This window comes from Macrobrachium rosenbergii, chromosome 55 (assembly GCF_040412425.1).
Source record: "Macrobrachium rosenbergii isolate ZJJX-2024 chromosome 55, ASM4041242v1, whole genome shotgun sequence".
In the NCBI taxonomy this organism is placed as follows: Eukaryota; Metazoa; Arthropoda; class Malacostraca; order Decapoda; family Palaemonidae; genus Macrobrachium; species Macrobrachium rosenbergii.
In genome coordinates, this window is record NC_089795.1 from 14,347,215 (window position 1) to 14,372,273 (window position 25,059).

Consider the following 25,059-nt stretch of genomic DNA (forward strand, 5'->3'; position numbering starts at 1 on the left):
TACATCCTCAGGATTGTGCATTCAAAACAATGTAAAACCTACATTGAGAACAAAAATTTTAGTGTCATTAGTCATACTGCCATCCCTCAAGATTTAACAATCCTAGAGTCGTTGTGTATAAAACAACTTGTACCATCCTTAAATACTCATAGCCTACATCTGCTAGTCAATTGTATTTAGCTTAACTTCTTACTGTAGTGATTTCTTTCCATTTAGTTCCTTACTGTCTCACCTCTAGGTTGGTTGTGTTTTTATTTTTATTTATTTCATTCTTACTCTGTGATATTTTAAATGTATTCTGAGACTGTACTTATAATTGTTTTTTTATCTTTTCTTATGCACAGCCCTGAGGATGTAATTCTGTAAATAATTATGAAACTTTGGCAATAAAATAAAAAAGACAGCCTAGTGATGTGAGGTTTTCGTCCCCCTTCCTCTGAATATATTTCCTGGAGTGTTTCCCTGTGCCTTTATCACTGTATATATATATATATATATATATATATATATATATATATATATATATATATATATATATATATATATATATATATATATATATATATATATATATATATATATATATATATATATATATATATATATATATGTTTATATATATATATATATATATGTGTGTGTGTGTGTGTGTATGTATGTATATTATACATATATATGCATATATATATGTATATATATATGGGTGTGTCTGTGTATATATATATATATATATATATATATATATATATATATATATATATATATATATATATATATATATATATATATAATGTGTCTGCATACATCTCATATATGAAATTGAATGTTTGTATGTTTGTGTGTTAGAGCGATATAGAAATACGAACAGCTTGACCAATCTAAGCAAAATTTGGCATGTGGTCATTATTTGACCCAACTTAGATAATAGGGTAGGTTTCAAACCCATACCCCAGCCCCATTCTCCTTCCCCATTCCCCTTCCCCATCCCACTTCCCCCTTCCCATTGTAACTTATGTGGTAAATAAACTCTGTGGGTTAATCATACCTTCTTTCATGTGTAAATAAACTCTACGCCTTTACCACACCTCATTTCCAGTACTTAATACCATAGAAATATATTATTGAAAATACTTTTCTTTCCTGTGATTAATATTTCTGTATCAAGGTTTAGACAGTCACCACAATAATTACTGGATAAAATGGACTGTTACCAAAATAATACCTGGATAAAAGGGACAGTCAGCACAGTAATCCTTGGATAAAAGGGACAGTCAGCACAGTAATCCTTGGATAAAAGGAACAGACAGTACAGTAATACCTGAATAAATGAGACAGCCACTACAGTAATACACGGATAGATGTGACAGTCACCACACTAATACCTGGATGAAGTGGACGGTCAACACAGGAATGCCTGGATAAAGTGGACGGTCACCACAGTAATACCTGGATAAAGTGGACGGTCAACACAGTAATGCCTGAATAAAAGGGACAGTCAGCACAGTAATACCTGGATAAAAGGAACAGACAGCACTGCAATGCCTGGATAAATGGGATAGTCACCACAGTCATGTAGGGGTGTGGGGATCAGTCACCACAGTAATGTAGGTGCTTGGGGATCAGTCACCACAGTAATGTCCTGATAAAATGGATAGTCACCACAGTAATGCTTGGATAAATCGGACAGTCAGTGCAGTAATGCCTGGAAAAAAGGGACAGTTTGCAGAGTAATACTTGGATAAAAGGGACAGACACACAGTAACATTTGGATAAATGGGATAGTCGCCACACTAATACCTGGATAAAAGGGACAGTCAGTCCAGTAATACCTGGGTAAAAGGGCAGTCACCGCGGTAATACCTGGGTGAATGGGACAGTTAGCTCAGTGATACCTGGATAAAATGGACAATCAGCACAGTAATACTTGGATAAATGGGAAAGTCAGTAGAGTAATACCTGGATAAAAGGGACAGTCACCACAGTAATAGCTGGATAAATGGAACAGTCAATACAGTAATACCTTGATAAATGGGACAATCAGCACAGTAATATTTGGATAAAAGGGACAGTTAGCACGGTAATTTCTAGATAAAAGAGACAGCCTGCACAATAATTCCAAGGAGGTGCAGGAAAATTTTTCTGGGTCCTTCAGAATTTTCCCGGGCAGCGCCGGATTGGTCAGCTAGAATATATACTATATATATACATATATACATTCATACATACATATATATATATATATATATATATATATATATATATATATATATATGTATATATATATAGATATATATATCATAAACTACTTGTCAGCAAGACTGCACCAACAGGCCACGATACAAAGACTGAATTTATATCTAGTTTGGCTCATAAACAGAGTTCAGAATACACTTGACCCGACTAGTTCAATCCACAACATCTTGTCATAGAGTTTTACAGGTTTATTTTTGGGATATTATATATATATATATATATATATATATATATATACATACATATATATATATATATATATATATACATATACATATATATATATATATATGTATATATATATATTGTAAAGAAAATCCACTTACTGGATTGATCTAGCCTGATCTACTGGCAAATGAGACCATGCTTATATACAAAACTAAATTTATTACAATTAGATCAGTAATTAGCAACAAATTACAAAATAACAGGTATAAGTATAATAAAAATAATGTAATAGCTGATGACAATACTACATGATACTGTTAGGGTTACAAGTAGCACAGTTTGAATGAATAGCTAAAACAAGTTTCACATGATAAATGAGATAAGACAATACAAAAATACCTGTAAATCAAACAAATGACCATTTACAAACACTTTACAAAAAAGTGTACTAAAAACCAAAACACCATAAACACAAGCTAACACAACATGACTGATTTACACAATATACAATTATATAAATGCACAGTGGGAAGTAATTACTCTGTACCCTGTGCAAATAGTTGATAACCACAATGTACAGTAACCTTCATAACCTGTATTTATAGCATTATAATACTATTACATTTTGATACAGAAGACTTAACATGCACTTGCTTTACGTCATCCAGTGCACTGGAATACACAGTCACCCTCCTTGCATATAAGAGGAACTATACTCCTTGGCCATAGACTCATGTAAATGCATCCCAAAATAACAGGCTGACTTCCTGAATTGTGCCGGCAAATGCTGAACCAAAACACTTTGAGTCAGAGACTCTGAACCAGAACAAATGAAAAAGAAAAAAACACTTACTGCTATGCTCAGTTTCGCATAATTTATCTAAATGGCTTGTAAAAATTCTTACACCTTTGGTAGGAAACATTTCTAATACGAATGTAAAAAATAATGTCGACTTTATAGACAAATTGAATAGTTTAAATTTGAAATTTGATTTTACTATGGTTAGTTTTGATGTTGTCTTTGTATTTACAAAAGTGCCTGTAGATGATTTACTGGAATTTTTAAAGGAAGAATTAGAAAGTTATGATATTCCTTTAACTGTAGCAAACCGCACTAATTTTATAAGGTTATATGTATCAAAGATAGTAAATTTTGTTTTAATGGGGAATTTTTTCTACAAAAGTTCGGCATGGCTATGGGTAATCCTTTATCTCCTGTCCTTAGCAATATTTACATGGAATTTTTTGACACAAAATTCTTACTAAGAATGTGGATGATATTTTCTGTATCTGGCCATCTCACGAAAATCTCCAGGACTTTCTGGATAAGCTAAATAATATAGTCCCTTCTATAAAATTTACCGTAGAGGAAGAAAGAAATGGAAATTTGAATTTTCTTGATGTAACTGTCCAGACATGATAGAAATTTCACCTTTTCAGTCTTTCGAAAATCAACTAACATTGCGTCTTTTGTTCATTATTATTCCAATCATCATCAAAATGTTAAATTCTCTGTCTTTTCTGAAACGTTCTCAAGGGCTTTACGCGTTTGTAGCCCGCAGTTCATTGATGCCGAGATGAAAACCATTTATGATATTGCTTTGAAACTTAAATACCCAAGGACCTTTGTAGGTGTAGCATGGAAAAGAACCAGGAAAACATTTTATTTAACTAATAACAACTTGAATTCAGCAAGCACAATATTCTCAAAATACCGTATGAATAAAGGCTTTTACAAATTCCTAGAATTTTAAAGCTTTTCATCATAAATGTTGCTTTCAGTAATTTTAATGTTGTGTGTTTAGTAATAAAAAAAATTCTCCTAAAGATGTTTCTGGCTGCATCTATGAAATTCCTTGTAAAATGTGTGATAAAATATATTATGGACAAACTGGAAAATCACTTTCACATCGAATCAAACAACACCAATATACTGTGAGAACTGGCCAAACATCGAATGCGTTACTCGTACATATGAGAGATTTAGATCATCCTATTAACTGGAGTAAAACAAGAACTTTAGTCCCGTGCAACGACACAGTTAAAAGGGATATCACTGAATCTTGTTTTATCAAGTCAAGCAATGAAAGTGTCCTAAATTTAAGTCTTGGTTTGTTTGAACTTGATGCCTTCATAATTAAAAAAGTTGTTGATAAATATAAGCAAAATTAGTATTCAGTTTTATCAAGTTTCTGCAATTTGAAAGGGTAAGATTCCGTATCTCTTATGGTTAAGTATATGGTTTTAGTTTGTGGCCGCGCAATCCCGCATTTTCCTGGATTACCCTTTTGTTTATTACCCCTTAGCAATTAACCATCTGATATACAATTTTATACACGTTTTTCTATTTTGTATGGCTAAACTTTCGTATCTCTTGTAGTTAGGTCTTTGGTTTTAGTTCGTGACTACTTGATCCCGGATTATCGTGGATTATCTTTCTGTTTATTACCTTTTGACAACTGACCATCTGGTACTCTTGTTCTTTTTGTTTACTTTGTAACCTTTCTTTCATCTGTGTCTCAGTTGTGCCCAAACGATGCGTCAATAAACGTGAAAGCACTTGGTACTGAACTTCTGCCTGTCATTTTCCTGCGGGATTCGCTTATACACTGAAGTCACGTGCATCTACTGTGAATTTTTAAACATATATATGTATATATATATATATATATATATATATATATATATATATATATATATATATATATATATATATATATATATATATTTATGTATATATAATGCTGGTCACTTTTACCAGTTATATATGAAATTTCAATGCCACGATAATCTCTTAACTTCCTGACTTTCTTGCTCTATTTTGGAATGCACTTATCACTACAAACCTAAGATGTCGTCGTTACAAAAACATGAAATTCCTTACAATTTCCATTTAAAAAAAAAAAAGATTTAGGAAACGACTTTCACTCTACCTTATGAATTATTTTCATCCAAAGAGAACAACAGATGATGGATGCCTTTACCCTGGCAAGGATTCGAGTCTATGGCTTATTCAAGAGGTGGTTAAATTAGGCTGAGTTTTTTTGACCGAACAAACATACCTTTACCTTTGGACCTTTGAAACTTGAGCAAACCCTTCGTTGAATATCATGATGTACACTCACATTCGTCCTTACTTAGTTGGACTCGCTTATATCTAGATGGAGTGTCCATCTAGGACGACTTGGTCACTGCTGGAAATCTATAAAATTTCAAGTGGCTCAGGCAATGACTCTAGTCATCTACAACTATTCAGTTTATGACTATCTGGGAAAAATTGTTTCTGCTGCATCTTTCTACCTTACTGCTTAAAATATGCAGCAAAATAATGACAACCTCTAGTCGATAATTCTGGCTCCAAGACTGGAGCTAGTCAGTGAACAAGTCCTGGAGACTATATAGCACAAGGCATGATTACTTACTAGGATACTTTAGGATGTTTGCAAAACCCAGGACTTATTAAATCTGATTCTGTAGGCCTTAATGTCAACCTCTAGCTCTGTTTCCTACCAGCAGTGGCATAGCCTAAAATAACATGTAGACAACCTCTTACTTACCATCACTGTCTTAAAAGTCTGTCTTAATTTTTGGTTCGTTATGTCCTGACCCTGGGTTACAATATGTTCTCAAAGGGCTCACATGACAAAGAAAATTAAATCTCTCTTGATAACAGAGTGAATAAGTATATCTTAGTTTAACCAGACCACTGAGCTGATTGACAGCTCTCCTAAGGCTGGTCCGAAGGATTAGATTTATTTTACGTGGCTAAGAACCAACTGGTTACCTAGCAAACGAACCTACAGCTTAGTGTGGAATCCGAACCACAGTATCATCTGCGTCTATTGGCTGGTGTGACAGTAACACAGCATCGAGGTTTTATTTTCATTTTTATTTTTATTTTTTTTTTTTTTTTTTTTTTGCAGAAAGTCACTAGAATATATTTATGTCAAAAAAAATTGAGAATAACTGTAATGAAAGTCGCAAAATCCCTTCAGAGCTTACGTAATTGCTCCGTATCAAATTGACTTAGAATCAGTCCTGCTAGATTAAAGACTAAAATCTCACTGGGTTTCATCGCTTAACTTTTGCCAAACCCGCATCTCCGAAAGGTATTCTGTACCTTTGACCACGTGCCGCAAATATGACTCTCGTACATTTCTCGTGAGGGAACTTTTATTTTGATTATCATGGGTGTGTGCTCGCCTCGGTGTTTATATTATTAGACCAGGAAAGGACTTCAAAATTTGTTTTGGCTTGTCAAGTTTTATGCCAGTACATCATGTGGATTAAACATTTCCTTCCTCTTTACTGCCTTAAGCTCCTCTAATTTTTATTTATTTATTTTTTTTTTTTTGTGACTTCCTCAGGTAAAGAATATGATCTCGACAAGGAGGGACAGCGTCCGAAAGAAGTCTTTTGTTTCATCCCATCGGAAGTCGACTTGCGATCGGCCGTGCCACGAGGCATCGGGAATGGGCATCGCGGTTGAAGTCTCAGCTGCCTCTGATCCGGAGGTAGGATCCACTTATACTGTGATCAGTCAGTCAGTTCCGCTTATTCACATATGTAGCCTAACTTTGTGGAACCTTAGATTTTACCGCCTTGTTCACTGACTCACCTCAAGATTAAACTGACTTAAGGCAGTGGTGGACATTTTGGCGGATATCTCAGAAGTATTGAGTGCATATCCAATCTAAAATTGTCCAGATTAAGTTGGCGATCTTAGATTACAAATAATGACAAGAATTCCTTGTTGAATTTGTGTATCAAAACATATAAGACTTGATGTTACCGCTCTAAAATAATGTGATAAAGATTCTTACTTTATAAATCGATAAATATAGACTATGGACATGATTAAATAAAATAATGTTTCATAAAGAATGAGATATATTCAGCAATTCATCATACTGTGTATCTGCATTTTAGGAATATGATGTGGATTACGAAGGAGTGACGAGTGATGTGATGGACCCCCCTGGAGTTATGGACGGACAAGAGGCTGAATGGGAAACGGGCGCAGGTGTTTGGGTGAGGCCCGAACACACTCACGTCACTTCGGGAAATCTAGGCGCGAGGAGATCCAAGCCTCAGCTGACAATTACCGTCCCCTCAAGCGAAAACCTCAGCCTTCTGCAGGTGACTTTTTGTGCATCGCCGATGCAAAGGCAGCGCCTTCGAGCTGAAATGAACGGCGCATTATACCTGTTATAGGGATTACTGTTATTGTGGGAAATTCCCCGCACAACAATCTTTTCATAATATTTGTGTGTATTAAATTTTCATATGATCCATTTTGTCCACACAATCACTTTTTCGCCTCAGGTATTGTCGTTTTCCCTTTTATATCAGAGTTGCCTCTTGTAACCATTACTTTCAAATCATTCACAAAATTTTTTTTAAGAAACCTGACACTACGTTATCTCATGAGTTCCGATACAACCGTCAACGATCTGCATGGATGCCTCCAAAACCAGATAAAAATATATATTCCTCACATTCCTCCTAGCCGTAACGGTATCCATCTACTCGTAGAACATTCTGCCATGCGGCTCATGGAAAGTTTAAACAGTAGAATATTACTAATTGTAATCGTATTCCCTTTATGAATCACTCAATATATGTGATAAGTTTAAGTTTCATTGTTGGAAGTCATTTTGTTTCACCTCGTCATTCATGAAGGAAAATCTGTTTTCGTTTCTTCCGGTGATTTCTTGTATATCTATTCATGTCTTACAAAAGAAGAAAGTTTTATTAGCCTGAATTACTCATAGCCACCTTTCATAACCGATCATTTCTTTAGTACCAGCATAGACATCTATTTATAGGAACAAAAGGGCTATTCTAGAAGTTCAGCAGATTCCTGTTGGAAACCGTCAGATTCACTTTCTTGAGAGAGTAGAAAAAGATTTAAAAAAACTTTGTTTATAATGCGTTCTCCCGGAAACAATGCCTGAGTAACCTCTTCCAGCAGGGAGCCGGAGAGAGAACGAGATCCTCTTCGCAAAAGTCTCCTGAACCGACCAGACGAAAAGTTACCCCCATTCAGGTAAGAATAAACGATTGTTCTCCAGTTCCTCCACAGTCTTTGCTCTTTGCTGCCACAAAAGCTAAAGCATTTGGGGAAAATTGCTTCTCCCTCCAGACTTTCAAGATGTCAAGGGCGCTTCTTTGTCATCGTTTTGACAGTGGGCGTCAAGACTTATTCCATGCATTCCGTATGCATATAATGACTATTTATAAATGGGAGTTGGTTTCCTTAATTTAATTCTCTATTTACAGTATGGGGATACTTCTTCAGCAGATTAGAATAGTTGGAAAATATTGAAATTTTATCTTTACTAATTATACAAGCATTAATAGATGAAAACTATTACATACCTCATTTCTAATAGATTTATCCTTTAATGAATATCAAGGCTTTCTTTGGCTTTTTTATTCATCAATAAACTGGTCTGAAAATAAGCGTGAACTGTTATTCTATTTTTTTCTGCAGTTTTAAGATATAACCAAAGTTTTCAATACAGAAATCTCCCGATCATAGTTTTCTTAACAAACATTATTCTTATCAGTTCATGAATATAGGTTAAATTACAGAAATCATTACTTAAGCTGTGTTCTCGTGCATCTTTTATTGCCATTTTTCATGTCACAGACGGTAGTAAACTGTAGTGTTGAATTTCATATATCGATTCTAGTTCTAAATCATTTTGATCTTAATGCATCTAAGGGGATAGACGGCTCCCCAAAGTAAATTTGATACTCTGATATTTTGGCAAAAAAACCAGCTCAACCATGGCCGTCTGCACTTCCAATATTCGTATTTTCCTGATTTGTTTTACGTCTGTCATTGCAAACCTCATTGGCATGACGTTCCGTAGGTTCGATCAATTGACATATGACATGAGTGTTCAGTTCAAATCAGTTCCCAGTTTCCATAACAAGGCTTCCTTCCTTCCTTCCTTCTTTCCTTCCTTCCTTCCTTCCTTCCTTCCCTTCAGATGGAGTTACGGGCTTCACCGTCACTGCCCATGACTCCCCCATCGCCGAGACGCGCCTCCAACTGGACCAAAGTGAAGAAGGCTTTCCTCACGAGCCAGCATCACCTTCAGCATCATCATGGCAAGAGCGATGTCCTCTTTTCCGTCTCTGGCGGTTCCTCGTCGCTTCCGCCTTCACCCAGCAAGAAGAATTCATTCCAGTTCGAAGGACCCCACCTCCTCGGTAAGTTTGTTGGGTTCGACATCCTCATACTCCTGCATTCCGTACCAATGGAAAGGAAACAGAGGAACTAAAAGATATAGCAAATGAATAAGAGTCAGTAACATGTTGATATCAATGGTGAACAAGAAAGCATTTTATCTCAATTCTAAATAATTTGCCTACATCAGCGATTTAAAGCGCACATTCAAGTAAACAAACGCATATCTTATTTAACAATCAGCCATTTTCGCTAATATTATACGGGCGGTTCCACAGGAAAAAATAAGACGAGAGTCACTGCTACATTCTCCCATTAACTGGTGAATCAAGGACAAATGCCTTGCGCATAAAACGCTCATAACCTCAGCTGATCCATATTCCTACACACGACTCGTTAGCAGCACATGGAACAAACATCCATACACGAACTGATCATTCAACTCTATCTTCAGGACCTTCTCTTATAACACAAAACATGAAAGAAAATAAATTATTTTTATTTAGACAGTCATGATCTTACCTATCAGTCATCTGCATTCTTCTTTTTTATAATTGTTTTTCAGTTCTTATGTTTCATTAATTCCATCCGTCTTATCCAGCGCTCTCTAGGTCTCCATCCTCGCTTTCCTCACAGCACTTCTGAGGTCAACATCTTCACAGGAACTTTCCGTCCAACATTTTCTCCACGCCCCATCTGACATCAACACAATCTAACCCATCTTTTCACCTAACACTAACCTCTTTGCCACTTCGTGTCTATACATTTCTCATCCTTTTATCCCTTCTTACTAAACATAAGCGATATTGATATTCATCTATAAAGCTTTTGCCGTTTTTCTTTAATTTACATTCACTATTTAGACTTCACCTCTCCTCTGTGAAGGAGAATTGGCCCAACAATGCCATGGATATTCAACTTTCCCCTTTTTCAGTCACTTGCAAACTCTTTCACAAGTCCCTGTTCCCGGTCAACATTGCACTGTCTGAAATCATAGGCCATTCCACACTGTAATCATGGTCTCGGTTCTTATGCCACATCTTTGTGTCTACATTTCATGTATCTTACTTCCTTCAGCAATTCGGCTACAAAGATACTGAGAGTACGCGGCGTACTTCTTTTCAAACTCATTTTTACACATTACAGGTCACTGTTCCCTCTACATAGTCTACAGACTTCGCTTTTAGCATTAAAAATACTCATTGCATTATCCCTAACTACTATCACATGACATATTTAATAGTTCTCTCGTGAGATTTTTGTAGGTCAGATTTGGAGCTTTCCCATTTGGTTTCAAACTGCAGACACCACCGTTTCATAAGAAACACTTGATTTTCCATTTTTATCTGAACGCTCACTGCTCTCCTCCTGTAAGCCCTTCTTTTGTTTTCAAAGCTTACGGGCTGCTCTATGAGCTAGAGCCCGTGCTGGCGTAACGCCAGCTCAGTCAAAAACAGCAACTACATTCTACAATTTTTTGCCTCCATTTTTCAGTAGAATCATACTAAACACGTTCTTTGGTTTACATAGTATTGCTATACATCTACAGTTCTCACAGACGCCTTTATTCCCTTTAAACAAAAGAGCAGTTATTCCTTTCCCCGATCCCCTACAACCTTATCATCTAATAGACTTATTTAATCAAGAATCTGCTTTTTCTTATACTCATTTGAAACGGTTCCTTCTATCTTCGACTATTATCTTCCATTATAAAATCCATGAGAAGGTCCAGTTGCAAAGATGCCAGAACATTTCTCTGTAGCACACAACTAAAACTAATTACTTACACTTTGCATGTCTACTGTGAACAGCGTCGTGGCATAAGACTTTCCATAATGCTGGTCTGTGAATGCTGTCAAATATCAAGAGAAGCCATTATTTAGGGATATTTAAATGCTGCTTTACACTGTTTTAACAAGAATATTTGACCTTTGCAAAACCAGCTTGTTCATCTTTAAACGTTTGATCAATTTCTATCTCCAGTCTATTGAGGATGAGCATACTGAAAATTTTCATAATGACCAAATAACACGTAATGCCTCAAAAGCTGCCACCCTCAGATCACCTTTCTGCGCTGTCTTTGCTGATTCTTTGTTATTCGATGACTATGAAATCAAACATATGTGATTGCCCAAATTAGGCATTACAAAGCAAAACCTAACCTCTAATATGAGAAAAGTAAATCTTCAGAGTTCACACACACACACACACACACACATACACCTTAAAGTGTTCCCTACACAGGTTTTGCTTCACATACGTCTTCCGTCGGTGCAAAGTCCTCGATGACTTCACTTGTCAAGATTCGTCGTACAGAACTAAACAGAACATTCTGTGGACAAAGTGGCAACTCAATTCGCATTTCGGGTATGTTTAAGTTTGTCACTTATGTCATAGAGAAAGATATTGGCTCTTATGAATGGTGCTTGAAGGAATGTTCTGTTTCTTATTCAGCAGAGCAGTCTAAATATGGGTATTGCCTTGCGCGAAATCCTCGCCTTGATTTCCTCCAGCTTCATCACTTTTTTTTCGGATGGTCATTACTTACACTGGCAAATTTTAGTCCTGATTCATTTCAAAGTTCTGTCTCCAAATTATATGCATTCCTCTTCTTCACACTTCCACAAAGTTCTATTAAAAGTGGATATTTCTTTTGAACTGAAGTTTGAATTTCATATTCTTTTTAACCGCCCATTTTAATAGTACCACTAGTAACTTCAGTACTTAAGAAATCAACGAAACCATCAGTACTAATGATTATCATGGCGTTCTGACATTTGAGGGTGTTTCAACGACAAATCTTCCATCAGCCATTTTGCCATTGCCCTTCGAGATTGAAGATCCCATTGAAAATCAAATTCAATGGCATATCAAATCTCTTTTTTTGGAAACGTGTCTGAGAATATCACAAATAAGATGAAAATAATAGTCGAAAGTAGTCGTAGATATTAACTGTAAGCAGTTTCCATTTATCATGGTTACATCATGAGAAAAAGCAAAAAAGAAATCAGTGTCACATTCTTCCTTTAACTGCAGAATCAAGAAGAAAATACACCTCCACTTCATTGCCTCCATATATACCTACCCAGAGTCCCTGTGGGCATTTTTTTTCACGTATTCTCTGTCTTTGTGAATACTAATGACCTTTCATTCCAGTACACTTGCACTATAGCTTTCCACCGCTTTCTGGGTTTTTCCTCTTCATCCTATGAGCTCTTCAGAATACACGCTTTTCACAGACCTATCGTTCTCATTCTGCCACATGACAATACCAACTCCAAAAACTTGAGCCACCTTTTCACTAAGGCAACCTACGGCCACATCTTATCCCCATTCTCAGTTTTCAATCTCTCTTGCTTCAAACATAAGATGCAGAACAGTTCTTCTGCACAGATTAACTATTTCTTTCATTTGCTTTCTGCACATACCATTCATTTCTGCAAAGAACGGTTATCTCAACATTACAGCCTGTGTTCCATAGCCAACAATTTATGTAGATTCTGCTGCTTCTTCACTTATTCTGCACTGTGTGCACATCCTGAGCAACCTCCACATTACATCCTTCCTCAATTCTATCATGGGATTCTTTCTTTTCACTTTCAAACGTCCCACATAACCGTTCCATTAAAGGTAATCTACGCGCGCGAGAGCGGTCACATTATTCAAGTTACAGGAAGTTTAAAAACCTTTACTACACACACACACACACACACACACACACATATATATATATATATATATATATATATATATATATATATATATATATATATATATATATATTATAATCATATATATAGAAAAATATGCATTAAAAACAGTTCAGTGAGGAAACTAAAAGCAGCTCGAAACTGGGAAAATAGAGTCATTATGATTATTATAAAAATTATATATATATATATATATATATATATATATATATATATGTGTGTGTGTGTGTGTGTGTGTGTGTGTGTGTGTGTGTGTGTGTGTGTGTTGAAAAAAGTGAAGACATTTTCCCTCCATGGTGGGACCCGAACTCGCAAACTTTAGTAGGATGGAAATAACCACCTAGTCCAATATATTACAAAGAATGATACACAACTAAATCAGCTAATTCACACATATCTATCGAATTCTGATACATTGTCCTAGAGCTAAAAGAGACCCTTCCCCACCGCTGTAACACAGTAGAGCGCTTAACCAGTTATGCCTTAATAAGCGGGTAAAATTTTCTGGTTACCTTCACCAGATAATGACTGATTTTTACAATAATCATCATAATGACCCCTGTTTTCCCGATTTCCACGAACTGTGCTGATGAAATCTTCCTGATTCATTATGGGAAACCCGGTTCTCTGGTTACAAAAGTGCTTTTATGTCTGTTATACGGAAGTTTTCCCCAGTTTTGAGAGAGAACGACATTACCGCGCTAACCGCTCTGCCGTTTGTCCCCAAGTCTCGCTCTCTCCGAAGCACGATTGGAGGCACATGACATCACAAACACGTCATAGATTGATTAACACCACAGTTTCGTCATTCATTATACATATTCTTGCTTCGTCACATGTATTCATCTCGAGTTGCCCTTGACCCAGCTGCTGACGTCAGCCCGATTTCTGTCTCAAACCTAATCGCGGCTGGTTTACCCTAAAGACTGGAAACAGCTTCTCGCATGTCAGAAATGTCAACTGAGAGTTTCTCTAATCACTACCAAGTGTCGTCGAAGGAAATGCACTCTTCGTAAAATCACTGTCTCTAAGGATCTCTATTACACACACACACACACACACACACACACACACACACACACACACACATATATATATATATATATATATATATATATATATATATATATATATATATATATATATATATATATATATATATATATATATATATATATATATATATATATATATATATATATATATATATATATATATATATATATATATTTTATATATTTAAACACACCTATACTCTTTGTGTCCAAAAACATCAACATCTTTCTCATAGGTTATGTACTTTTGTTCTTTTTAGATTAAGCTGACCGTTAAGAGGAAAGTACATATTTTATCATTCATGTAAGAGTTCAATTTATGATAAAAGTATTCATTTATACCTATCGCATACTTTTATATTTGACACAGATGAAACTGAATTAGCCCTTGCTTGAATTCATAATACTTTGTAAGACAAGGAAGTTCCACTTGCAGCTCTCAGTGTGCTTCATTATGTCCTATGATTTTTCGTCTAGGGTTTTGTAATCTTTTCTGTTTGTCTCTCTCTTGATCAGTGTGTATGCTTTATCTCATATGTTTGCCCTTACTTAGATAAAAAAAAATCACATTTAGATTTAGGGATTTTGCCTAATACATTTGCTGACGCTTAATCGTATCACTCACTCCATTTTTGTGTCATTTTCCAGTGCCGCATTTTTTATAACTATAATCCATTAAACGCCACTCTTCAAAAACCAGGGGAGAGAGGACTTATGAAAATGATGAAAACATAAATGTTGTAAAAAAAAAAATGAAATCTAGTGGGTTGAAGTATTACAAGTTTTCCACGGATCTTCTTCCAGCAACACACATGGACGACTCCGATTCGCCGTGCGCGTCCCTCGAAGTGTCTCCGGAGGTCCTTCTGCCCCCAGGAGGGCCTCACACCAGCCCCTCCCCTCAGCCTCAACCTTCCCCAATCCCTCATGCCAATCTTGGACAACAGCAAGGTGAGCAGCTAACAGTTCCACTCAGGTGATTTTGAGTTGGGAGTTCTCTCTTCGGAAAATTGGTATGGCTTCAGCAAAGAAGCTGAACACACGTAATCTACAGATCATCGAAGTGTAATTTTTATACAGAATTCTGAATTCGTAAAAAAAAATTTCTTTAGTAATTCCTTTGTTTTTTAGAAATCAAGAAATTGGAATACAAATTCATTATATATTTGAAACAAACAATTACATTCTGTTCCGAATGTTATTACATTTATCAGTGCACTCTAGAAAACGTAATTCTCACTATAACGCATGGCTATCAGTTCAGGGCTGGATAGGCCTACAAGCCGTTAATGCCGGGAAAAAACGAAAATAAAATTAGAACTTAAAAATGAGATTCTCTTGTAATCAGTAGTTAGTCCCAGGTCCAAATATCTGACTCATATGCAACGTGACTATTACTATTTTTACTATTATTATTAGTCAGAATCTCATTTGGTTTCCAATTATTATTATTATTATTATTATTATTATTATTATTATTATTATTATTATTATTATTATTATTATTATGTAAGAAGGTGCACTAGATAATGGGGTACATGGTATAGTGTGGGAAGATACGAATGCAAAGGATGACGGGAATTATGAAAATTTTTATAAGCCAAAAACAATGAGCTGATTGAAAGACAATGCCAGACATGCACAGTGTTTAAGATCCAGGTCAACTGCTGAAGGTCAAATCGAAAAATAAGATGTAAAATAAGGCAGATCAAAATAAAAGCATCTGCGCAATAATGCAAACTGATCTCCAGAAATCTCGAAAGATCATCTCAAAGTACCAGTTTGTTGTGCAATTTGAACAAGAGACACGCCGGGTATGTTTCTCAAAAGTTTATTTGCAGTCTAGACTAACGTTTAAAGTTCTAAATGAACTGGATACAGATAATGCAATACAGTTAATGAGGATATAATATTTTATCGACAAGAAAAGCAAAGCCATTCATTCCTTGGCACCCTGTAAATACGCACATTTGTATATTTTCCATCTTATTTTTTGTCAAAATTCTTGCCAAACATTATCTCCAACATCTAGGGCTATAATTAGAAAATATTTTCTTTAACGTAATGCTTGGTATTTTTTCCCTTTTTTTATTGTATATATCTGTATAAAATGAAAATTCCCAAGAGCACGCATAAATTTTTATCTAGGTTTCAGTTACGTTCACCATAATTATAATATACTGTAGTTGATGTTAGTACTTCTTTTCAGGATTTTCCTTTCTTTTCTCCAAATATATCTCACATTTCTGGGATATTAATTTTTTTTATCTCTTCACTGAAAAAGAAGCAATTTGTAAATCTTTTGGTGAAAATATCATCACCTAGAAATCATATCTGAATCACGGAAATGCTGACTTGCAAGGATGTAGGGACTTTATTGGGCCTTCCCCGTTCCAAAAAAAAAAAAAAAAAAGGCCAAGGTGCTGTATTCATGAAAGATTTCATTGTTTTAGCTCACTCTGTGACCGGGAGTTATTCTTATTATTGCTCTTGAAGGTTGAATGTCAACACTTTTTCTCAGAAGATTGCTTATTTTGAACTTTCATTAGGGTGACAAAATTACAAGAGCAAGAAATATTAATTTACTGTAATTCTAAATAAGGGCAAGATTGGGACGTTTTCCATACTAAACATTAAAGATATTTATACAAGTATTTATAGTAAAACCAGGAGGGATAATTTTGGGGCATGAATGTTCTGACAAGAGAGGTGGTGTTTACTTTTATTCAACCCGATAAGAAATTTATCGGTGGAGTGACTGCTTGCAAGTCGAAGGTGCAGAAGTCGCTGGTGTTTTCAGGATAGCTCCTTTCTTGATGATGATGTTGCAGCTCTGCAACGAGCGTAAAGTAGTGCTTGATAGATTATATGCAGCACCTCAACGAGTTAGTCAGAGGGACTATATCACTGGAGGTGCCTCTTTGCCGTAAGCTAGGTGAGCCTGCAAAGTGGACAGTACCGTATTCCCAAATCAGTATAGCAAATCGAATTTTTATGGTTCCATGCCTCTCGTCCCAGCATTCTCTCCACACATGCCCAAAGTAACAGGGAGGCCTGGCCTCCATGGGATGATCAGTTACGGTAAAGGAGGGCATTCGCTTCAGCATGCGTGAGGCTTCTCCAGATAGTGACTTAGACCTGCTTTCCTCTTGCGAGAAAGAGGACTAAGAAATTACAAGTGAAGACTTATTCATGGAGATTACACCTGGAAGTTGAACATCCCTGGAAATATATGGCATCTCATGGGGAAATTAGTGTGATTCGAATAAGAGTGGAGACGGGAACGTACAAATTGGGCAATGAAAAACACAATAGGGCCAAGACATTGCTGTTTCGTCACAAATCTTAGGAACCTTGCAACCACTTCTTATCACACAAAACTTTTTTGTCTGTACTTTTATGTTCTTTGCTAGAAAAATAAGGTAATGTGTATAATCCACTCTCAAAGAATGATTGGTTAGAGTAGAACCGACATAGCATTGCTGGCAGCAAGGGCATTGGAAAAGGTAAACAGTGGACGTGCATAGGCCGTCGAGCAGGTCATCGTTGCTTTTGAAAAAGGATTTTAACTTGAAGCTTTCGGTGTTTTCTGTGGCAGGAAGGTTCTAAAAACCTCATTAATTTCTTTGTTCAATAACTAGTCTATTATGCGCGGTGTGAAAGGAACCTGAAATACCTAATTTGTTTCATAGGGTCTCATATCCTCTCTTAAGGATTATATTTGTTATTAAGAAACCTTCCTAAAAGAGTGCATCATTAAAACAGTTTTTGTTAAAAAATTCTTTTATGAATTCTAGTTACTTATGAAAATTTAGATAAATGGATGTTAGAGAGTACGCTCTGTGACGCATAGTTAAAATGGTGTTTGTTCTATATTTTTGAAAGCAAGCATTTTAGATAATAAATGCCAAGACCAGTAAACGTAGGTTTCCTATAGACTGCGATGTTAAGCTAATTACGGTCATTTCGTTCAATGAGCAGGTCCTAAAATGGAATTTTGTCTTAACTCTTTCTCCGTCTTAAATTTGATTTTGCTATGTTGGTTGTTCATGTATCCATAAGGAGGTGCAGTATGATTTTCGTGTTTAAAGACAATAAAGGTGACGTCTGCATATCTCCTATATATTAATAATTTAAAATTTTGTGGCAATCTTATAGCTATCTCTTCTCATTTTCTGCCATAAAAAGTTTTCCAAAAGTAGATAAAGGATTTCCCAAGCCTAATCCTTCTATTTGTTTATAAAACTTTTCATTAAAAATTAAATAATTATCATCCGTTGTTACGTTTAGTCATTTAAAAAATACATTTCTTGTCGTTTCCCTAAAATTTCGATTTTCGTCATAGATTTTGTTAACAATAATTTCAACTGTTTCTTTTACTGGTATGTTAATATACAATGACTACATCGAAACTAGTCATAACATTGGCAGATGCAAGTTTTTGATGGCATCAAAAAATTGCTGGGAACTTTCCAGTGTAGACTCAGTTCGAGATCGATATTCGATTTCAGGTGTAAGAAATTTTGCAGGTTTATAGGAAGGCGTATTTACGGAAGACAAAATAGGACGAATAGGTAAATTTGGTTTATGAGTTTTTGAGGTGAGATCCGGTAATATAAAGTTCTGTGATAGAATTCCCGTTTTTAAGTTCCTTAAAAAACCTGTTTATTTTATCATTACTTCTTAGCATTGTTAGTAGAGGATCATCGAAGTGACATCAGGTAAATTTAATGTAGTGGCCTTCCCGAGAAGGCTTTCAACTTTATTAATGTAGTCTTGCTTCTTGATAATGACCTCACTCCTTCCTTTACTGGACGTTGATTTGTAGATCTTTGTTGCCTCCAAGATTTTAAATTATCGTCAGGTCCTTTTCAGAAAATAAGCTTATACTTCTTTTTGTCTGGCATTTATGCGGTATTCTATAATGCAGTCTTTTTAGGATCTTCTTAATATTTTCTTGTGTTATACATATAATGGCATTTCCTTTATTATGTTGTACAACAGTTCCAATGGGGTGAAATACTTAAGTTTAGAAAATTTAGGTTTCAGGCTGTGTCCTAAGCCGTGGGCCAGAAGAGACTTTTCTTTGTTTGATAGCTGGTAGTTAGATAAGTTTTTTATTGCCATATCTGGGTCGTTGGTGGGTATATAGTAGGAGGCCCCCAGTCTGAAAAGTTTATTTGTATGTGTTAATTTTATATCCTTGACAAAATTGGAGATATTCCTATCCAAAAAATACAGTAGATAATTTAAATCTAAAGCTGAAACAACTTTCTTAACAGACAGTCCTAACTCTAACCGACTTCGGCTTGTTCTATTTGATTCTCCTTTGTGGTCTTTCCATAGTAATTCCTGTTGCCATTCTTTATAGAAATGGTGGTTTTCCAGTCTCCGGTGGTACAGTTTGAAACGGAATTCAGGGGCGACATTATACAGGGCACACCTCTTTAAAAGGAAAACGTCTTGTTGTAGTTTTTCCAACCTTTCCCAGTGTTTCTCCCATTGCCTGAAGATGTGAAGTACTTCTTGTCCACATCGGGATCTGATGACATCTGATACAGAAACGTAGCACGGATAAGAACTTAAACGCATACCATATCCAGAGCATTTTATTTAATGACGTTCTGCTACATTTATTTCTTCAAACTAACCAATCTTTCTTTGAGAGTGTAACAGCATAGAGCTGTCAGTAGCAGGACACATATAACAATGTGTATAATATTCTGTGCAAAAATTTCATTTGCAATATTTTTGCTTAAGCATACTATCAGGAGATTGCCAGTTCTTCCTAATTTCCTACTGATGTTTTATGTATGCAATGATCTGTGACAGGTGTCCATATGAACATAGCCGATCTGCAAAAGAGCCTTAGCGGGGAGTTCAACCGAAGACTTCAAGAATGGGAAAGATTAAAAGGCGGATCAGGACCAGGGGCACCTCCCCACTCTCCACTTGCTGCTACAGTTTCAGGGCCTACATCTATTGGACCAAGTTCACATCCTGAAGACAATCTTCCACAAGAGTTCAAGAAAAAATTGCATGAATGGGAGAAGATGAAAGAAAGAGAGAGAGAAAAGGTAATCAGAAAAATGACATCTCTTGTGGTTAAATTAGTCGCAGTGAGTAGTCGCAAATTGTAGATGTTTTTGTTTATATCGTAAAATATAGAACTGGAACTGCCCCTAAATTAAAGAGTTTATTTTCTTTGATTCAGTCTTGAAATATATTATCATTTCAAAGTTTTCTAGATATACATCTTCCTGCAACTTCACTTTGTTAAGATATGCTTTCTGTCTCAAGATTAAAGTTGACATGTCTAGAGGTCAAGAGGATGTGAAGACGAAAATTCATGGTGAGGACGACTTGCCTGCTGATTTCAAGAAGAAGCTCACAGAATGGAAAATTCGCAAAGCTCTTGTCGGCAAAAGTCAACAGAATGTTGAAGAACTGCAAAAGAATTTAGGGGAGGAATTTAACAGGAAGATGGCCGAGTGGGAGAGAATTAAAGCTTCGGCAAATCAGGGACAGTCACAGGTCAAAACTTCTGCCTCGGCAAGCAGCATTCAAGTTGGCTCAACGTCTCAGGTCAAGACGGGCGCGGGACCATGCCCAGGGCACAATATCAAGCAATCTGCCTCCGCTGGTCAAGTGCTTGTGAAGCCACAAAGCCCAGGACCAGAGTCCTCAAGTCCAAGATTAGACAGGAAAGGTTCTGGCCAGAAGATTAAGAAAACAAAATCCAGTAAAACAGAGAAAGTTCCTATGGTAAGTTCTTGTTCTTATGTAAAAAAAATTTTATTTTAAAGATTTTAAAATCTGCTTTAAGGTAATATTTTACTAATTCCTCATCTACCTAAAAATGTGTTAAATCAACAGAATACACAACTTTACTACAGCAAATGACAAAGGTAGTCTGAAAACAGTAACTGTGAGCCTAATATCTAATCCTATAATATGACTACACACACACACACACACACACACACACACACACACATATATATATATATATATATATATATATATATATATATATATATATATATATATGTATAGAACTGAATATATTGGTAGAAATTTACAGCATATATGCCAAGGTGACACTAGAAATGAACACAAAGACAGATGGAACAATATTCTCGCCTTATAAGAAAAAGAAGGAGTCTTATACCCATTGCCGACTAGGGTAAGTACTCCATACAATACTTCGTGCTTTTCTGCACAGCACAGGTAGGATCATACCTTTGCCATAATGCCCAACAAACTACCTTCTGTAACATCTATGCATTTTACATATTTCTTTTGAAATAAATGGATCAAGTTTAAACATCCCTTAAACAGAAATTTATATTCTTACATGAACTTTCTTTTATAAAACTACTTTAGTAACTGTCCAATTAATGACATAATTTCAGTCCATCTGATTTCCATATTTTATTCAGACTGTCCATTTTTCGGTTTGCCTTTTTCAGTCTTTCACTAAGTTCCAGAACCTGTGCTGGATATGATTGTACCTAAATATTTGAAAGATCCAACCTCAGTAATCTTTCTCCATCTATTGTTCTTTCATCCCTTTGTGCACACTGTGTATGCAGCACTTCAGTTTTCAATAGATTTATTTGGAGTCCCATCTCTATAAACACGTGATGCAATTTATCTAGCAAACTTTGCAAATTTTGTGATGTTTTTCTGATTAGAACACCTTCATCTGCATATTCTGAGTTTGTCTTCTATCATCACTCCAGTCTAAACCTTTTCTGCCATCTCTGGCCGCTTTTTTCTTTGTAAAATATATGAGAATGGCAAACAGCAAGGATGGAATCATATACCCTCGAAGAATTCACTTGACAAGACCCCATCATTTTTAACTTTGTATCAACTTCTTTCATGGATAATTTCAATTAGTTTTACACATTTAACAGTAATGCCTTTTCTTTAGCCAGCTTGTTTATCTCTAACATTTCACCTGCTTCTTTCCCCAGCACGCTGACATAAACGTACAGACTATCATCATTACAACAGACATCAGTGCAATGCCTTTCAGTCAGGTCTCCTTTCTTTGGTGTCATCAGGTTTTTTCCCTCATTCCATATTCTGTACAACTGTCTGATCACTATAGGGTTTGTCATTTTAATCTCAGCAAAAACAATCTCTACCGTGATTCCATCATGGCCTGGCGTTTCTACCTTTTAAGTTTCTTTGTTATTGATTTCACTTCAAAATTTTTTAATTCTTTCATGAGCGCATTCAGGCCTTCCTCAGTACCTAGTATATCATTGAAATTATCCCCCTCTTATCTCTTCTATAAGACTTCACAAAAATGTCCTGCTATAGTGGTTAGTGTCGTGGAATTTCCGCTCAGACGTCCCGGGTTTGCGTCTCCCCAAGGGCAATGAAAAATTACTGGCTCTGTATCATGATCAGTTACTGCTGCAGTGTGGGGTCTGCGGTGGGAGGTTGAAACCAACATTCTTTAGAAGCTTGAATTTCAAGTCAATGGTCCCTGTGCGCTTGTTCCACGTGGATAGGTTTCATCTGCTGAAATAATAATAATAATTTCACCTGTGTATATGTCATCAATAATTCAAGGGGCTACTCGAACACCAGTGCCACTACCTGAACACTTGGCTACGGCAACATCATCAGCCTCTTTGTCCAAATATTCGATTTTGTCTCTTCTTGATCTTCGTTTAACTTCTAATTCGTTTCTTCATTTCATCCCTTTTGCTTTTGTCAATTCTTTATTGTACCCCAAGTCTCATCCGATATCACAGCACTTCTTTTCCAGGAGGTTTATGTACATTCTTAAAGTTTACCAGTCGTCACTGATTGTCTGCTCCTCCTCAGAAAGCATATCTGCTTAGACGTTCAACTGCAAAAGCTTCTTGATGGTCTTCTTCAAGAAGCTTTACTGCACCAGACCTTGATACTCTGTAAACATTTTTGTTGGGTGTTTTTAATTTGAGCTTTTGCATAGCGATGACAAGATGGTGCTTCTCCGTAGCTCCTAACTTCTCTGTGTCCTATAATAGTTATGTGATATATTTTGTTTCTGTGACTACAAACAAAGGAGGGGAAAACAACAATACAATAAAAAGAAATACTATATAATATTATAACTGTATATATGGGCGTTCTTTTCTTGGAAAAGAGTCCCTCACACTACCAATTTTTCAATTTGTTGCATGACCAAAAATCTGCCTCTAAAAAAATTAGACCTCAGATCTATTCAAGGCCTTTCCACAGTAAATCGTCATTATTTTTCTTTACTCCTCCAATATATATATATCGCCATTGTAATATATATATAGTTCTTTATATATATATGACGGCAGATGCAACAAACAAAGGAGGGGAAAACAACAAAAACAATAAAAAAACTTAATATATATTTACAATATTTATCATAAAAGATAAAATATAAATACAAGAAAAACCAAAAGGCAGCACAAAAACAAAATATAAATAATATATAAGAAAAAAAGGCAAAATATATATATATCATATACGCTGTATCAAAGATGAGCAGCTGTGGTATGTATGTATGCTACTTTGTATGTATGCTCAAAATGTATGTATGTATGTATGTATGAAGACAGTATGTATCACCACGAAAACATCAAAACAAAAAAATGTGCAATATATATATATATATATATATATATATATATATATATATATATATATATATATATACCAATATATATATATCTATATTTATATATATATATATATATATTCATTCTGAAATTACCCAGATGGTAGATGAATAGGTATATATATACATTCTTGAAAACAAAGTGACATGAAGAAAACCTGTCGAAAAACCATGAGCACATAGCGGACGTAGGAGCGCTAACCTCATTTTTGACAGAGATCAATGCTTCCTTCATAAACCTTGTTTTTCTCATATAGCCTATGTGGTCTAGATTTTTCCTGATAACACTTGAACAACTACCTTACTTAAAATTCACGATTTGTTTTAAATAAATGTATAAGATTTAAACATTCCTGGACTTATGCTGATATTCTTATGAAGATTTCTTTTATAAGAGGTTTAATGTGCTGAATTTTTCTCTGCTGTCATTATCATGAAGTCTTTTTGCCACTCTTAATGTATTGTGAAGTATAGTAGAACGATGTGTCTTGCTCTGATCTATGATTTGCATCAGTTTCACATTGAATGTATTCACAGCAACATCCACGCAATGCCCTTACATTTAGTGCATACGGAGAACCTATCTCTGCCTATTGTACATTTCTTTCCTGGCCACACTAATAAAAGTAAAGATGTCAGTTTTCACATCCTTGTTTTAATAATATCATATGAATATAGAAACATACGGTAGGCTACGATGGCAACACTCTCCGTTAATGATGTTCACAGGCCAAGACGGACGGTGGACACAAAGGAAGGTACAAGACAGACAAGGAGCTGCTCTGGCTCGAGAAGGAGCTCCACAAAGTCGAGAGAGAGACTCAGAGACTCGAGAGGGAAAAGGAGAAGTTTCTCGAAAGGCAGGCAAGGTGAGCTTTTACTTTACTTTGCTTATTGCTCCTTCTTTAAATGTTCTATCGAAACTGATGTTAAGAGAAAAGAGAAAGATCATATCTCACTGAGTAATCTTTTTAGTCCTCCAGAAATTATAAAGGATATGGAAATCTTCTGTGA

At 35.6% G+C, this 25,059-nt stretch overlaps 1 protein-coding gene across 1 annotated transcript in view; it reads left to right on the forward strand.

Moving 5' to 3' along the window:
* LOC136835115 (uncharacterized) overlaps positions 1-25,059 on the forward strand; it is a 183,532-nt gene that overhangs the window by 86,551 nt on the left and 71,922 nt on the right. Inside the window, 8 exon segments of the mRNA XM_067098281.1 lie at positions 6,789-6,935; positions 7,351-7,560; positions 8,393-8,470; positions 9,423-9,645; positions 15,192-15,338; positions 20,220-20,464; positions 20,688-21,152; positions 24,775-24,914. Of these exon segments, the coding sequence (XP_066954382.1) occupies positions 6,789-6,935; positions 7,351-7,560; positions 8,393-8,470; positions 9,423-9,645; positions 15,192-15,338; positions 20,220-20,464; positions 20,688-21,152; positions 24,775-24,914 (1,655 nt within the window).